This window comes from Lichenostomus cassidix, chromosome 2 (genome assembly GCF_008360975.1).
Source record: "Lichenostomus cassidix isolate B80296 chromosome 2, HeHo_3.0, whole genome shotgun sequence".
Taxonomy (NCBI): domain Eukaryota; kingdom Metazoa; phylum Chordata; class Aves; order Passeriformes; family Meliphagidae; genus Lichenostomus; species Lichenostomus cassidix.
In genome coordinates this window covers 16823666-16838788 of record NC_139482.1, presented here as the reverse complement: position 1 = coordinate 16838788, position 15123 = coordinate 16823666, and the positions used below count along the sequence as shown (strand labels likewise).

Genomic DNA, 15123 nt, shown 5'->3' with positions numbered 1-15123 from the left:
TTAACACCTACTTACATTATTAGTAGCACCCCAAGACCCTAAGCAGTGTTCAACGGCAAAATACTGTATGTTTTATTTTAAATAACTTAAATCAGAAACAATTTCTTCCTCCTTACAATCAAGACAGCCTTGTGAGGAATTAAAGCTCTCATGTCTCACAACTCTGCCATCATGTTAAATGGAAGCTGCAAATGCCATGAAGGTAAAAGGAGAGCATCTGCCTCCAGACCTAAGAAGTTTCAAGGCCCTGACTTTTAAGTTCACATTTTATTCCACATAGTATGCCCTTCTTCAGTTTATCCTAGAACACTCTGAAAACTAGCCTGATTCACAAAAATAACTTGGGTTGAAATAGCCACACTCCTTCTGATAGCTTTGAGGAGCATCTCTCAGATAAAGCAGAAGGTGGGTCTGAGGCTTTGCACACGTGGTAATTAAGATCCCCAACTATGGGAAGATTCCTTTTTCCAGCAAGAACTGTGCTGACTAAAAAAGTTATTGCCCTCAATCTGTCCCCAGCTGCTTGTAAGTCTCCCTCTGGCAGGGGCAACTGAGATGCATGTGTGCATCTGGGTCACTGAAAATGAATCCAGCAAGCTCAATAGGTCCAAATAGAAAGTCTCTCATAAGTGGTGTCGTCTGGGCTGAAAGAGGTTAGGGAGCGTTCAGAAGCAGCTGAGCTGGCCAGTGTGACTGGCTGGAGGGCACTGCAGTCCCTGAGGAATGAACTGAGGATGGTCACTGTTCCAGCCAGTGCAGATGCAATCAGAAAAGAGACCCACCTCCAGTGTCTGAGTTTTCACACCAAGCCACTCACTGTCTGTACCTGATGTACAGATTAATCTGGCGAGAGAATTTACTCTCAAAGTGCCTGATTTGTGCTGCTACTCTCGTAACACCACCCACAATTTAACCAATGAGACTGTCATTCTTCTCATTACATTTTTGTGAATTTCTTTTAAAAGTTCACCAGCTAGCTACAAGAATAAGCTTTTGGAATGACTTCCACTACTAACACATTTTCGGCTATTTCTCTGAAATGCTTCAGTGTCTCTGAGGCTGATATTTTGCAGTAAGATACTGCTGCATGTTGATGTGGTTTTTTGTTTCTTTCATGAAAAATATTCTATTTTTAAACAAGTCTTAACACTTGAAAAAAAACATTTGGACACAGTTTGGAGAACTGTGAATTGTAGCAACTCCAAACATTCAATTCACAAAAAATATGATCTGTTTCCACCGTTCCTCTCCTTTCTAACCATCTCAGGTCTCAGTTTCAGAAAGCGTAAGAGATACGGAGAGAACATCAGTGCCTGCTTAAGATTTGGAAGTGGCTTTGGCTTGGAGCTGTAAAAGACCTTTTACTTGTTTTAGCAGGTTTGAGCATCTTGTGGAACTTCCACTCAAAAAGATACTACTACTTCAGGATGTTAATGACATTTTATCCATTTATAGACATGAAAAATGCACAGAGATAAAATGTCTTTGGCAATTCTAGGATCAGGTTTCCCAAATCTCTCATTATTTGCTTGCCCATAAGACTTCTCTCTGACAGCACCACCTATAATCAACAGAACATATTTCTCAGAACAGCAACAACTTTAAGGTCTAGATCCTTGACACTGGTAGCTTCTATGGACTAAATTATGTCATATTTTTGTTGCCCATTTGCATCTAGAACTATATCATGCTGCAAAATTCTCTGTACAGTTGTTCACTGTCTACAGTGCTGACTGCAAGACATACATCTGAAAAAGGTTGAGTTTAGTTTTTGAATGTCTAGTACACACACAACCTCTCTCCAAATTAAATAAACCACAAATTACTAATTTCCAAATTAAAGCACATTTTGCCTACACTGAAGTTATTTATTTTCACGTCAAATGTATTATTCACAGATAATTTGTAGTTCAGTCCTGTGAAATTATGGTAGAACTTGGCTTTAAAGTTGACAGGAATTCATTCTACCAGGTAGGCTCCAATCTGTAATTCTTCCATGGCTACTCAGCATCAAGAAGATGATGCAGTCATCAGCTAAACTGTGTATATGAAGCAAAATAAAGGGAACTACCTACAAAGCCAGTAAGTACAAAAACTAATGTGAATTCTCTTTGATCTCAGGATGTACATTTTTCTCAGGAGATCATAAGTTGTGTTTTCCTGTGTGATACACAGGAATGGAGATAAACAATCATTGTGACATTGGTGTAGAGTCAGGGTATAGACATGAATCACTAAATGCAAGCAAGACAGTTGTTTCTTTTGCGTTGTTAAATTAATAAAAATTTTTTTCAGGCTATTTGCTTTTCCAGGGTCAAGATTTCAACATATTGTTTTTAGATGCAAAGTTCTTAGTGATCTTAAAAAAGCCAAGTTCCATACAGTAAAATTATACTGAGTAAAAATAGGTTATTATGAAAAACAGGACTGTACATTTTATACAACTCTGATTATAGTCTGATGCCTCATGCTGTTGAGTCTTTTAGGAAATAAGTACACTCATTTGGTATATAGAAAGGAAACCTGCATGGCAGAAAAAGAAATCGTTTTACTACATTTACCAAGCTTTCAACTTACTCATTATAAAATGAGTTTCCTTCTGTTTTCTTACTCCTACAGTAGTGAGGTTTAGGAAAACTATTTACTGAGATGGCTTCATATAGCAAAAACATTCAGATTTCTACTAAACAATGCTTGTGTTGTTGCTTGTTTTCAGATTCTTGCAGCACTAATAGTCCTGTTTATGCCAAGACTAATAACCAACAGTTATAAATATGTTTCAAACAACTGGAGGCTGAAGAGGAAACAGATCATATCAATGGATTTGTTTGTGAACAGAATTCAATGCAACCATTGTGCATGGATTACAATTCAGCAGTCACATTTTTACATTTTTTTATTAGTTATGTTCTGGAAACCATAAATAATGTACTAATTTAAAAGAATTACATGAATTGACCAAATCCACATCATCCTCTGGAAGTTCCCTCTGAAGTTCATTCATATTTGGCGCATCAAACACATATCTGGGCAAGATGTTCCAGTGCCTCACCCCACTTGATCATAAAAAAAAATTCTCCCTTATATCTAGTCTAAACCTACCGTCTTTCAATTTAAAGGCACTTCCCCTCGTCCTATCATTCCACAGCCTTGTAAATGTCCCTCTTCACCTTTCTTGTAGGCCCCTTTGAGGTGCTGGCTGGGTGCTGTAAGATGACCCCAAAGCCTTCTCTTCTCCAGGCTGAGCAACCCCAGCTGAGTCAGCCTGTTTTGCTAGGAGAGGTGCTCCAGAGCTGTAATCCCCTGTGCAGCCCTTCTCCAGACCCCCTGCAACAGACCTATGTCTTTGCTGGACAGAGGACTCCAGAGCAGGATGCAGTACTCCAGGTGGGGTCCCGAAGTTACTCAAAATAACAGAGTTTGCTGTAACAATGTCATTTCAAAGTAATAGAGACGGCTGGTCCTCTGCCACTTTAGTCCACACATGTAAAGAAACTACAAAAGACTTAAGGAAAAGTACCAATCCCATTCTTAGTTTATCTCTTCATGGTTTTCAGTGGAAAAAGGTTATGCCACCGAGATTCACTTGCTCTTCCCCAAGATGTGAGCTTTACTATCATACCTATTTTATAAAATACAGAAATTAAGAGAATTAGATAGACATCTATGAACAACTATATGGGAATACTAACCATTTCACAAGAACAGGTAGCAATGCATGAAGAAAGCACACTAGTCTGCCTAATAAAAGTGTGTGCTGTTTCTCATCCCTTCCATCAGTCCCCACCACCAGTTTCAACAATGACTCTTACCATGATTCCTTCCCTTCCTAGCTTCCAACATCTATCCACAAAAGAAGTCTTACTTCATATGCATTTACCTTCTCTTCTATGGAGAGATTGCTGAGAACATCTCAAGAAAGTCTGCATACTTCCTCTACTTCTTAATTTTTTCAATTCCATTTCAAGGTTTGACTTAAAGATCACATTTGGCATAGCCATGGAACAGGATTAGGTGATATTGTTGCGTCTCTTAGTAGGGGATTAGACTTGCTAAGCCAGAACATCCTCTTCTGTCTCAAGCTGTAATTCAACCTTTATATTTTCAGCTTGTCCTAAATTGTCTCTTCCACACTGAACAAAGCTCTAATTATTGTTTATAAACAGTCTACTTTTCTGCTACAGTTCTTATAGTATGGTTTTATACTAAAACGTATCCTATTCAGCTCTTCTCTTCTTGACATCCACATCCTTCTATTCTTTTGTTCACTCAGTCTTTTGGATCATCCCCAAACATCCTTTCTTGTCTAGTCCTATCATTTAATTCAAAACACCCTAGTGAAACATCTTACTGATTCCTCTGTTGTACTTCCCTCTGAATTCTTCCTAATTATCTCTTTAATCTCCTAAAGTTATCAGTATCACAAATACATTACAGAATTTCTGGATCCACCATCTCTCCTGCTAGGGTCATATTCTCCTTAGATGACATTCCCCAACTCAACTCCTTCCACCCTGAATTTTCATCTTTGACTTCAACACACCATGCTTCTGAAAATAATTTTGAATTCTCCTTTCAGTCTGAAACACTCACCCCTTTTCAACTTCAGAACTCTGATTCCCTGTGGAGGAACAATCACTCAGGAAAAAATCCAGTATGGTAAAAATTGAGTGTAGTAAATTTTATTCATCCAGTTTTAAATTAAAAAATCTCTACAGTAAATTCCACTGTTCCTGACTTATACCAAAATCCAATATCTTATAACTTAATATCTAAAAAACCACCAAATTCTATCAGTTCTCATGTCAGTGTTTCCAGAATACAGTGTTTTCTCCTAAAACTTGGCATGCATCTTTCTATATATTCATCATATTTCACAGGAGGACTATTGTACTGCATCTTGCTCTACCCACTATTTTTCTTGTGGCTAGCACAGGTCTTTCCCATGAGAAATCCTTTTGTGTTTTATAAATAAAGATAAGGTTTGGATGTTATTAAAAACAGTGTCCCAAGACTTGGACGGTGCAGACCTGGCCAATCAGGCCTAGGGGGAGGTTTTTGACTGACCAATCTGGGTGACTTTTGAAAACTCTATATATATGATGAAATCAAAACAATAAAGGCCTTTTCCTTCTTGCCACTGAGAACTGACTTCCTTACTCTGCTAGCTGCTCAACAGCGACATTTTCTTGCCTTGCTACTCTTAAGTTCATTCAAAAAAGTCTATGTTTTCTCTGCCTCTTAAAACTCAGAGCTGCTGCTTCTCATTCAGATTTCCATCAGGAAAATGGATTCAATTTTCCTCTCCATCTACTTCCTGACTCTTATCCTTAACTCTAAATAATGCTTCCTAGCTTTTTACTCCTGAAATCATATTTTCTAATTCTCATCTTGGTGCTTTCTTTTAATCTGCCCCTTGTAAAATACAAGGAAAGTTTCTCATGAAAATGTAAAAATGTTCAGGCACATACAACAATATTTTGCAAACCAGATAAAACCATCCTAATTATGGAAGTACAAGTAGCAAGTCATCTCATTAATATCCAGAGAATCTAAATGCACTATGCTTTTTTGTAAAATCAATTCATTTGCATGAAGAAATTTAACAAAGAAGATAAATGCCCAGCTTTCAGCTACTTAATATGAAAGCAGATCCTAACATACTAATTAAGTATAAATTCTAAAGCCTAAATTCTGGAATATTATTACAGGTTTGAAAAACAAAGAACCACATAAAGCTGGTCATATTTGCAATCTCCTTTTCCTGTAATCATGTTTGTATGGAAAACATCAAAGTACATTTTCCACTGATACTTGGTAATTAAGGTGCACACCTTAATCACTGATGCCAAGACCGGATTGTGGGTCACAATTACAGACCATTTTTGCTATCCTATTAAACCAAGAAATCCCACTTTGAATTACAACCCCTAAAAATCAACTAACCTTTCAATACTGAAGCTGGAATGAGACAATACAAAAATCCCATGAGTTTGAGCTGAAATTACTTGTTGGATTTAAACAGCTGGAAGGGGGAAGGGAGACATGTCTGAAGGAAGCATATTGAGAGCAGCAGGACTCCCTTAAGGAGAGAAAGAGAGAGCAGTTAGTAAAAGGAAGCAGGATAAATAATGTGAGAAGAACAGTGTCTATAAAATGAAAAAGGGATAAAAAAAGAGAGCAGTAATAAGTCTTACTAGAAAGTGGAACAGAACACACAAAGGAAAGCAAAGGACTGAAACTGGTGATGCTCCAAGATTTTAAGTAAAATCTTATCTCTAAAGCTGTAATAATTAAAATGTAAAACACTGAGAAAGATATGTTATTACAGAATAAACTAACATGGGACATTTGGGAGTTTCATATAAGGCTGGGACAAAGAGTCACCCAAACTAGGTACAGTGAGTTCCTCAAGTGTTCTGAGCCCAGTTACATTGACAAGGGAACATTCTCTAAAATCTGCAATTGCACAGGACACAACAGTAACTCAAGATGCAAAGGATGGCAGGTAGTGGTACTTTAGTCAGCATTGCATTTATGCATATCTCATGGACAGAATCTACCAATATTAATGTAAGTTCAAATTTCTACTGCAATGTCATTCAGTTTCTTAAGACCAGACAGGTATCCATCACTGATCCAAGCACTAAATCAAGGACAGCTTCAGCCTCCAAATACATGACACCTGTTTGGAAGTGCCTATAGGAAAAAAGAATGTATTTTCAAAAAAACAGATGCAAGCACTAGGTCTTGGGGAGGTGTTACCTTTCTCATACAGCATGAGGCTAGGACCCAAAATATGCACAGCCACTAAATGCCAAGATCATCTAGGACTCAGTATTGGTAATTGCACCCTTCCATAATAAATTTTTTGTGCTGTTTCAACTTGATGTAACATGTTTTTACGTTATTTCCTAAGCTAAAGATGCGACAATTTCCACTCTTTTGCAGTACACATTTCCTGCCACTCATTGGTTAGGGGTTAGTCTGGCTAATAAGACTTGACCCCAAGGAAAGAAATTCTAGAATCAAGATATCTTTACCCTGGTTAAGAGATAACTGTATAGGAAAAGCCTATGCACTACCTATAGGCCAGATGCAAAATAAACCCAAATTTAAGTAATTCCACTATTTGCTCAGCAGTATTACTGAAGTGCTATCATAACTATGCAAAACAAATTGAGAAAAATTTCCATGTGGCATTACATGAGACAAACATTATAATTTATTAATTATTTCTGTAATACCGCTGAATACCTAGAAAATACATAATAGTTATTTCACACGTGCTTCATAGAACTAACTAATTTTTGAAACAGACATCCCACGACCAAATCCTAACCAAATGGCTACAAAAGGTTATCATTCACATTTTTTCTACAATGAAAGAAGTCAGACTGGATCTGTGAAAGTTAGGTAAAGTTTATAGTCAGTGGGGTCTGAAGAAAACGCCAGTCAACAAACTGTGGAAAAGGTGTAGTTATTGCAGGAACTACTGGACATAGCAAGTTGCATTTCTGCAAGACACTGTATTATCATCCCTTTTCTTTAGTGTACTTCCTCAGACACTTCTACAATAACTTACTTATAGAAATGCTCCCTCACTATGAAACATGCACTGCAAGGTAGAATATAAATTTATAGCTTATACAATAAAAAACCGTAATTACAGGTTCTAAAAAAAGGATGGTCATCTCACTGTCATATCCTCACTGACACAAATGAATTATTATTGTATAATTTTCTCTGAAGATAGTAGGAGATCTTGATGATTACTTCAACACTGGATTGACTCAATGGTTTGTTTCATTTTCTTGTAGAACACTATCATCATCTGGTGGTATATTTTGCTACTATGTAAACTGCATGCTATGAAGAAGAAAGCATTTAATTTACTTAGCATTAAATATTTAGAAGAAGACATAGATTTATCATTTTGCAGTTATGCCAAACAATGTGGGGGTGGAAATTGAAGTAACATGAAATTAACTTGACAGAACTCCTGAGGATTTTGAGAACAAACAAGACGCTGACATTTTACATGAAAGAAATTTGAATACTTCTCTGTCCAGAAGACAGACTAAATAAATCAACAGAGCTCAAGGATGCTTCATATCCTCATTCATGCTATCCACAATAAGGGATATGAGTTTTTAAAGAAAACCTCACAGGTTTTTCAAACAAAAATATTTTTCACATAGTTTTTTTTTTTAATTGGAAGTGGGGATCTCATATGCAAAAGCAAACTATTTATTACGACATTCAACCAGAATCTATATAAATCAACTGTTGACTTACGTGGTAACTTTTCAGTCTAACAAAATCAACTTTCATGGAGATGAACCTTTCTGAATTTCTGCTAAGATTTTTTATGTGCTCCACAAGATCAGCACAAAACTTGTAGCCACCTTTGAGGACACAGAGAACCACAATATCATTGTCTCCAATGTCTTGCACAATATCTTTGGCCAGTCGTTCTGTCCTGGGCAAAAAAAAATTAAAGATAAAATAACATTAGGTGCAGATGCTCTAAGTTCATGTTACACTTTACAAACAAGCACTAAGATGAGTATAAAGCTTGACTGACATTGTTTAAGTATCTTGACTTCACAGAATCGCAGAGTCATTTAGGTTGGAAAAGACCTCCAAGATCATCAAGTCCATCCTTTGAAGGATCCCCACAATGTCAGCTAGACCCTAACAGTAAGTGTCAATGTCCAGTCATTTTTTGAACACCTCCAGGAATGGTGACTCTACCACCTTCCGGGACAGTCCATTCCAATGCCTGACTGGGTTTGGATCCAGTGCACAGATACAGAGTGATGGATGCATGATGCAAATCACTTGAACCTGGTTAACCTTAAATGCATTAATTCCCCAGCTATAAAAATGGGAGCAACACATCTCAGCATATGTTGGACTCATAAATATGTCAGAGACTCGGGAGAAAAGAATGTGAGTTAGTCTTCCATTTTACCTCACAGGAATTATCAGTATAAAATATACCTGTACAAACCCCTAACTTGCTATGTTAGTTGCTGCACAAGAACAACAATTTCAGTGAAAGATAGGGAAGAGAATTATTTGAAATACTTCACACTGAATGGCTTTGGAAGATGCTACCCCAACAATTTTAATAAAAATATAATAAATACTAGAAAGAAATAGAGCATCAGTCAGAAGCTTATAAAGAGTGCATATTATCACTTTTTTGCACAGCTCACTGTTTTGTACAGCTCAGTGTTTTATACAGCAGAAATGAAGAGTGCAAAGAGCTCCAGTGACTTGTTCAAGGTCACACACAGGAAATAATTGAGCAAATGCTCCAATGAACTTGGAATTGTGGGGTTCCCCAACCTGTCTTCTCTTTGACAATTCTGCATTACAAACACAACATGGCAGATGATTGGAAACAAAAGATACACATTCCTGCCATGCAATGCTACATACGTTTTCAAGATAAAAACAATAAATATTAATCTTAATAATAAATGTAAATAATAAACATTAACCTTACAGATAGCATTTCTAGACCTACAATAGAGTACTGGGTCATTTCTAGATGTAATGCAATATCAACAGAAAACTTAACAATGTCATTTGACGTTTTGAGGAAAAACAGCTCAGTGCATTATATTCTGTAAACACACTGGAAAATTCTTTGATAGCTCTCTGCATTACATTAGTAGTTCAATGAGAATGCATTAGATTAGTAGGTTCAATGACAGTGGACTTGTTGACAGGATAAAATGAATTAAATAATCCTATCATTTATCCCCTGTCTTTCAGTATTACATTTTCCAGGTTTGGCTGGTTTTTTCTTTCTCTACCAACTGTAATACAGAAACCAATTTGCCACTACATAAATACACTGATTGAACTTCAGTGAAATCTGTGCATGGACCAGAGAAGAATAAGCTCCAGACTGAAGATAACATACTAAGTATGAGAAACAGCTGTTGCTTCATTTCTACATCTTTGTACTTTTAATGCTCTAGTAAATTCCATACAGCAATAGTTAGTATATTTTTGATTTGAGAAGTAGAAGCTATTAGAAACATTAGATCATCTCATTTGATCTCAAATATATAATTCTTTTTTGTGTTCTAAGAATGAGGATCACTTACTTTACCAAAGATCAACTAAAAATAGTCTTTTATCATCTTTCATCAAGTCTGAGAATAATGGGGACACCCTCTCATTAAGAAACATTTCTTTGATGAATCCTATTTTTTTATATTGTTCCTCAGATTGATTGATGAGCTGAAATGTCCAAGAATTCCAAAGACTACTTTGTATATTAAAAATGCATGAACTTTAGGACAGACAAAAATTTACTAACTTTAATTTCTAAATAAAAATACCCAAGTTTTTAACTTATAATGTTTTAGGACAAAGATTATACACACACTGTATATGGATGACAGTCTTCATAAAAAAGGATAATCCTACTGACCAAACAATTTATTGAGTAACATTCAAACTACACATACCTGTCAACAATAATGCCATGAGGTATGAGCACGTATTCCAGATCTCCATAGTAGTGCTGAGGATAAGTGAACAAATCCAGACTGTATCCAGGCCAATTGTCTGAAATCTGAATATCAAATAGTACTGTCAAGAACACTTCATGGTGTTTGACATTATGTAACTGATACAAAATCAGCATTCTAGTACACTCTATTGGAGAAATTAATTGTATCCCAAACTTTCTTCCAGTTATAATTTACTCTTTTTCTTTCCCCATTAATTATTTTGCTTCTCAGTATATCTCTGAAATCAAATGCTACAGTTTTTTCCTCACAGAATATGGGAAATTTCACCTGAAATTACAAGCAACTAGATAGAGAAAGGAAATATTTCATACTAAACTAGTGGCAAAAGTAAGTTTCTAAGAACTTTCAATCTCAAAATGCAAAGACAATATTGCCAGTAAGAAGGGATTCTCCAATGGGAGATACAGACAGTGGAATTAAAAGATGCAAAATTCTATATTAAAATGGTAAATTTCTAGTTTGGAATTAGTTAAAACTCTTAAATAAATATATAAGTATTCTACAGATGAAACAGCACATATGGAGAATAATTTATGTCATCATGGATGATATCTATACAAATCAGTGAAAGACTGTACTTCTTGCAAAGGTGAGGTTCTTAATTTAGATGTCACCAAAGATAAGTGATTACAAAATGTTTGCATCTCGCCTCACTATCAAACTAGTCTGTAAATCCATATATTTACAAAAAAAACCCCAAACCAATTACAAACTTAATATACATTGGTTTTGTAAGTATCAGAATACAAATATTACATCTCACAGCATACAATGGTAGTAGAGATTAAGAAGGTCAAAAACTAGCCAAAAGTTGAAGGCTTCAGAAAGCTACGAAATGCAAAGTCATCAGCACAAAAACTGAACAAACTCCAAACCAAAAATTTTCCCTATACCTTATGAAAGACAAGATCTACAGGTTCACAAGGTACTTTGAAATCATTACAAAGCTTTGCTTCAGTACTGCTTCAGAATAAAAAGTGACACTTAATATGTTTTCTTTACAATCATATTCCTCAAGTCACATACTGTCTTTCTACAGCTTGACTGCATGAATTTGGAGTAAAAGGAGAAATGGCGACAAACTTGCTTTTGTGCAGTGCATGTCTTAATGGCATTTTTGCTACAGATAGTCTTTAAAGGACCATCACTGAAACGAACTTCTGCTTATCATTTTACAGCAGAGCAATAAACTGTTTCTCACAAATAGTTTGGCTAACATAACACATTTGATGTCAAGCTGTTCCTCCACATACGCTCTTCTTTAACTCAGACACAGCCCTGCCTCATGCTGTACCGAAACAGTGTTCTGCCTTGTGGATTTTTGTTTGCTTGGGGGCTTTTTTTGCATATTCATTGACAGCTGCAGACACCTTGACTGGCATGTTTTCTTAACTCTACCCAACAATTTCTGCATCAAAAAGAATATTCCGTGGCAACTGCTACCAAACATTTGCCCATAAAGGGCATGACTGAGAGACCACTGGAATCAACGAAAGCTTTTCCCCTGACTTACACAAGCCTTGAAACTGCACAAAAGAAAAAAAAGTTACTTAGTTGTGTTCCTCATTTCCATAGAAACAGGAGATTATAAATATGCTCCTTGGCAAGGTTTTTAATTAGAGGCAAATCTTGCTCCAAAACCACTACTGCAGTTGGCCTGGAAAGACTATTTTCCCATCTACTTTTTCAGCACATGGGGGGCTGAAACTTTTTAAACATTTTGTAGCAATGAACTGTGTGTCCAAAAGTATTCTCATGCAAACTGAAACAATTTCATTAAGTATTACAAGCACCCACTAACAGTCCTTAGTCAGTGTTGCTTACTTCTGCATTCTTGTCAAGTTGCATGGGTTTAGTGTGATGCAGAATATCAAACTAAATGGGTGGAAACTGCTTCAGAACTCATACAAACCAATAACTTTTACTAAGGTTACAATAAGTCCTTCATGAAATAGGATCAGGATGAAATTTTGATTCTCCCATTTATCCTTCTGCTTCTCTTGAATAGCAGAACTTAAACTGCATAACTTTGCAAAATATTGAAATTCTTGTTTACAAGTGCTTGCTGGTATTTGACAAATAAGATGAAATTCACATGTACTTTCAAATTAATTATTTGTCTGATACAACAGACTATTTCATATTCTTTCTTTTGAACAGGCACTTCTCAACAACAAGGATAGAAATTCTCATTTACCCTAAAGCTAATCACAGTGTTATGCTACAAGACAAATTTCAAGTAACCGTAAATTCTTATGACTTTTCTCTTTGAGAATTAAAAATCCCTTGAAAATATGAAGGAAAAAAATTCTGATTGTTTCAGGAAAAAAGCAGCATTCAATTGGATAAGTAAACACATATACTAACTACATTGGCATACTTGTGTGTAAAAAATAGTCCTGCAGTGAAAGGAAGACCTACTTTTAAAGTTCAGGCTTTGAATAGCCCAGCAGATACTCTTCAGCGAGTCTTTAAAAAGTTGATGTGAATGGATACAAAAGGCAATACAAATACATGGCAATAACCAAAAGTGTTTCCTTGAAGCCCAAGAGAGAAGCTGAAGACATTCACTTGCAACACCTTTGGAAGAATGTTGCCAGTTTTATTGTCTGGCAAAGTGAGCACAGACGAGGTTTGAGCACAGTCCTCAGCTCGAAGTGAGCATTAACCAAAATCCAGCTTTTGTAATTTAAATGATGCTGCACTGAACTTACAGCTGGCTGAGTTTTTGGGGGGTTGAGCATAAAAAATTAAACCAGTGCAGCAGAACATGGTTATGCACATTCATGTCCTCCTTTGCAATAACCTCGTGTTGCTTTGGTGTTACACACAGCTGCTTTGGTGATACCAGTTTGGTGATATACATTCCACTTTAGCAATGCCATTTATTGCACAGGGCTCAGGAGAGAAGGTTGATGTCTGGCAGTTTCAGACGGAGACTGAACAGAGACAGATCCTTTGGAAGGGGGATAGAGGGGACGTTGGAGTGGACAGAGTATGACCGCTGCCTACACAGAGGGCTCTGGGCCATGATCTGGGCAGTCCCGGGAATTTTCTGTTAAGATCCTAATGCCACATTAAAATAAGAACATACCTAAGGTGGTGGCAGTGATGGCATTTGCTTCACAGTCGAATTTGGTGTGTCTACCAGAATAAGGATCACATTCATTCATTTCCAGCTCATTTATCCATCCCACAGACACTCCAAACACACTGCCAAGGTTCGGGCTGTTTCCCACCCCAGCAGGACACGGGCAGCCCAGCCTGCTCTCACGGCGCCCTCAGACCCCCAGGGGCCTCTCCGAGCTGCGGTGGGAGCAGGACACCTCGGGGTCCCTGGGGATCCTCATCATTACTCGAGGAGCCTGGTGAAGCACAGCCACGGCCACAGGAGCCGCTCGGGGTGATTCCGGACCGTGTGCTCACGGCGGAAGCCAAAACCGCGGCGCAGCCCAACAGCCCGTCCCCCTCCGGCAGCCGCAGCCGGGCCGGGGCCGGCAGGCGGGGCGGGAGCGGCGCGGGGCCAGGGGATCGCGGCCCAAGCGGCGGCCGGGGGGCGCGGAGCGAGCGGGGGAAGGGGAGGGAAGGGGAGAGAGCGGGGGTTCGGCACAAAGAGCCCGGGGGCAGCGAGGAAGCGGGCCGGGGAGTGGGGAGGGACCGCGGCCGGCGGGGGGCGAGCGGCCGGGGCTGGCCGGGCCGCGCTCCGCATTTACCACAACGCCGCGGCCTCCAGCGCTGCTCCCGCCCGGCCCCGCCATGTTCGTGCAGAGCCCGCCCGCCCGAGGGGCTGCGGCGGGGCGGGGCTGGGCCGGGCGGGGAGCGCGGGGCTGCGGGCGAGGGTGCGGGATGAGGGGTGAGGGATGAGGGCGAGGGGTGAGGGGTGCGGGATGAGGGTGAGAGGTGAGGGGTGAGGGATGAAGGAAGGGTCCGGGATGCGGGATGAGGGTGCGGGATGAGGGGTGAGGGTGCGGGATGAGGGTGAGGGATGAAGGGTAAGGGGTGCGGGATGAATGATGAGGGTACGGGATGAGGGGTAAGGGGTGCGGGATGCGGGATGAGGGTGCGGGATGAAAAAAAAACAAAAGGGTCCGGGATGCGGGATGAGGGTGCGGGATGGGGGTGAGGGATGAGGGATTAGGGGTGAGGGGTGAGGGACGAAGGAAGGGTCCGGGATGCGGTGTGCAGGGTGCGTGATGGAAGCCGTGCAGGTGTGGGTACGGCCAGGATGATGCAAAGGTTTGGGCATGGCCAAGGGGCCTGGTCTGGATTAGTGCGTAAAATTAAGCTGGTGTGGTTTAAACTGCCGTTTTAACAGGATTTTGCTCATAAAACTCCAGGGAAGGAAACAGGCGGATTTCCAACAGTTCAATAATCACGCTTTCCATCCTCGCTGTCTTCTGGAGCTGCTGCTCCTTCCACAGCACCGTGCCCATGCTGTAGCAGGCTGTGTCTTCCCAATGCCCCCAGCCCATGCCATGCTGCCTTTGCTGTCTGTGCAGTTGGAGGAAAACAGATTGGGCACCTGGAACAACGCAGCTTTCTGCCACCCCCCTTCCAGTTCTGT

The 15123-nt window shown here is 39.2% G+C and overlaps 1 protein-coding gene across 3 annotated transcripts in view; it reads right to left on the bottom strand.

Moving 5' to 3' along the window:
- Positions 1-14344, bottom strand: part of PRTFDC1 (phosphoribosyl transferase domain containing 1) — a 44008-nt gene extending 29664 nt beyond the window's left edge. For all 3 annotated transcript variants that reach the window (XR_014849704.1, XM_085050496.1, XM_085050497.1), the window contains exons 1-3: positions 14273-14344; positions 10494-10600; positions 8299-8482 (exon numbers count right to left, since the gene is read on the bottom strand). Coding sequence is in view for 2 of the 3 variants with exons in the window: in XM_085050496.1 (XP_084906622.1) it covers positions 8299-8482; positions 10494-10600; positions 14273-14317 (336 nt within the window). In the remaining variant the exon portion in view is untranslated. The remainder of the gene's footprint in view (positions 1-8298; positions 8483-10493; positions 10601-14272) is intronic.
- Positions 14345-15123: the final 779 nt, after the last annotated feature.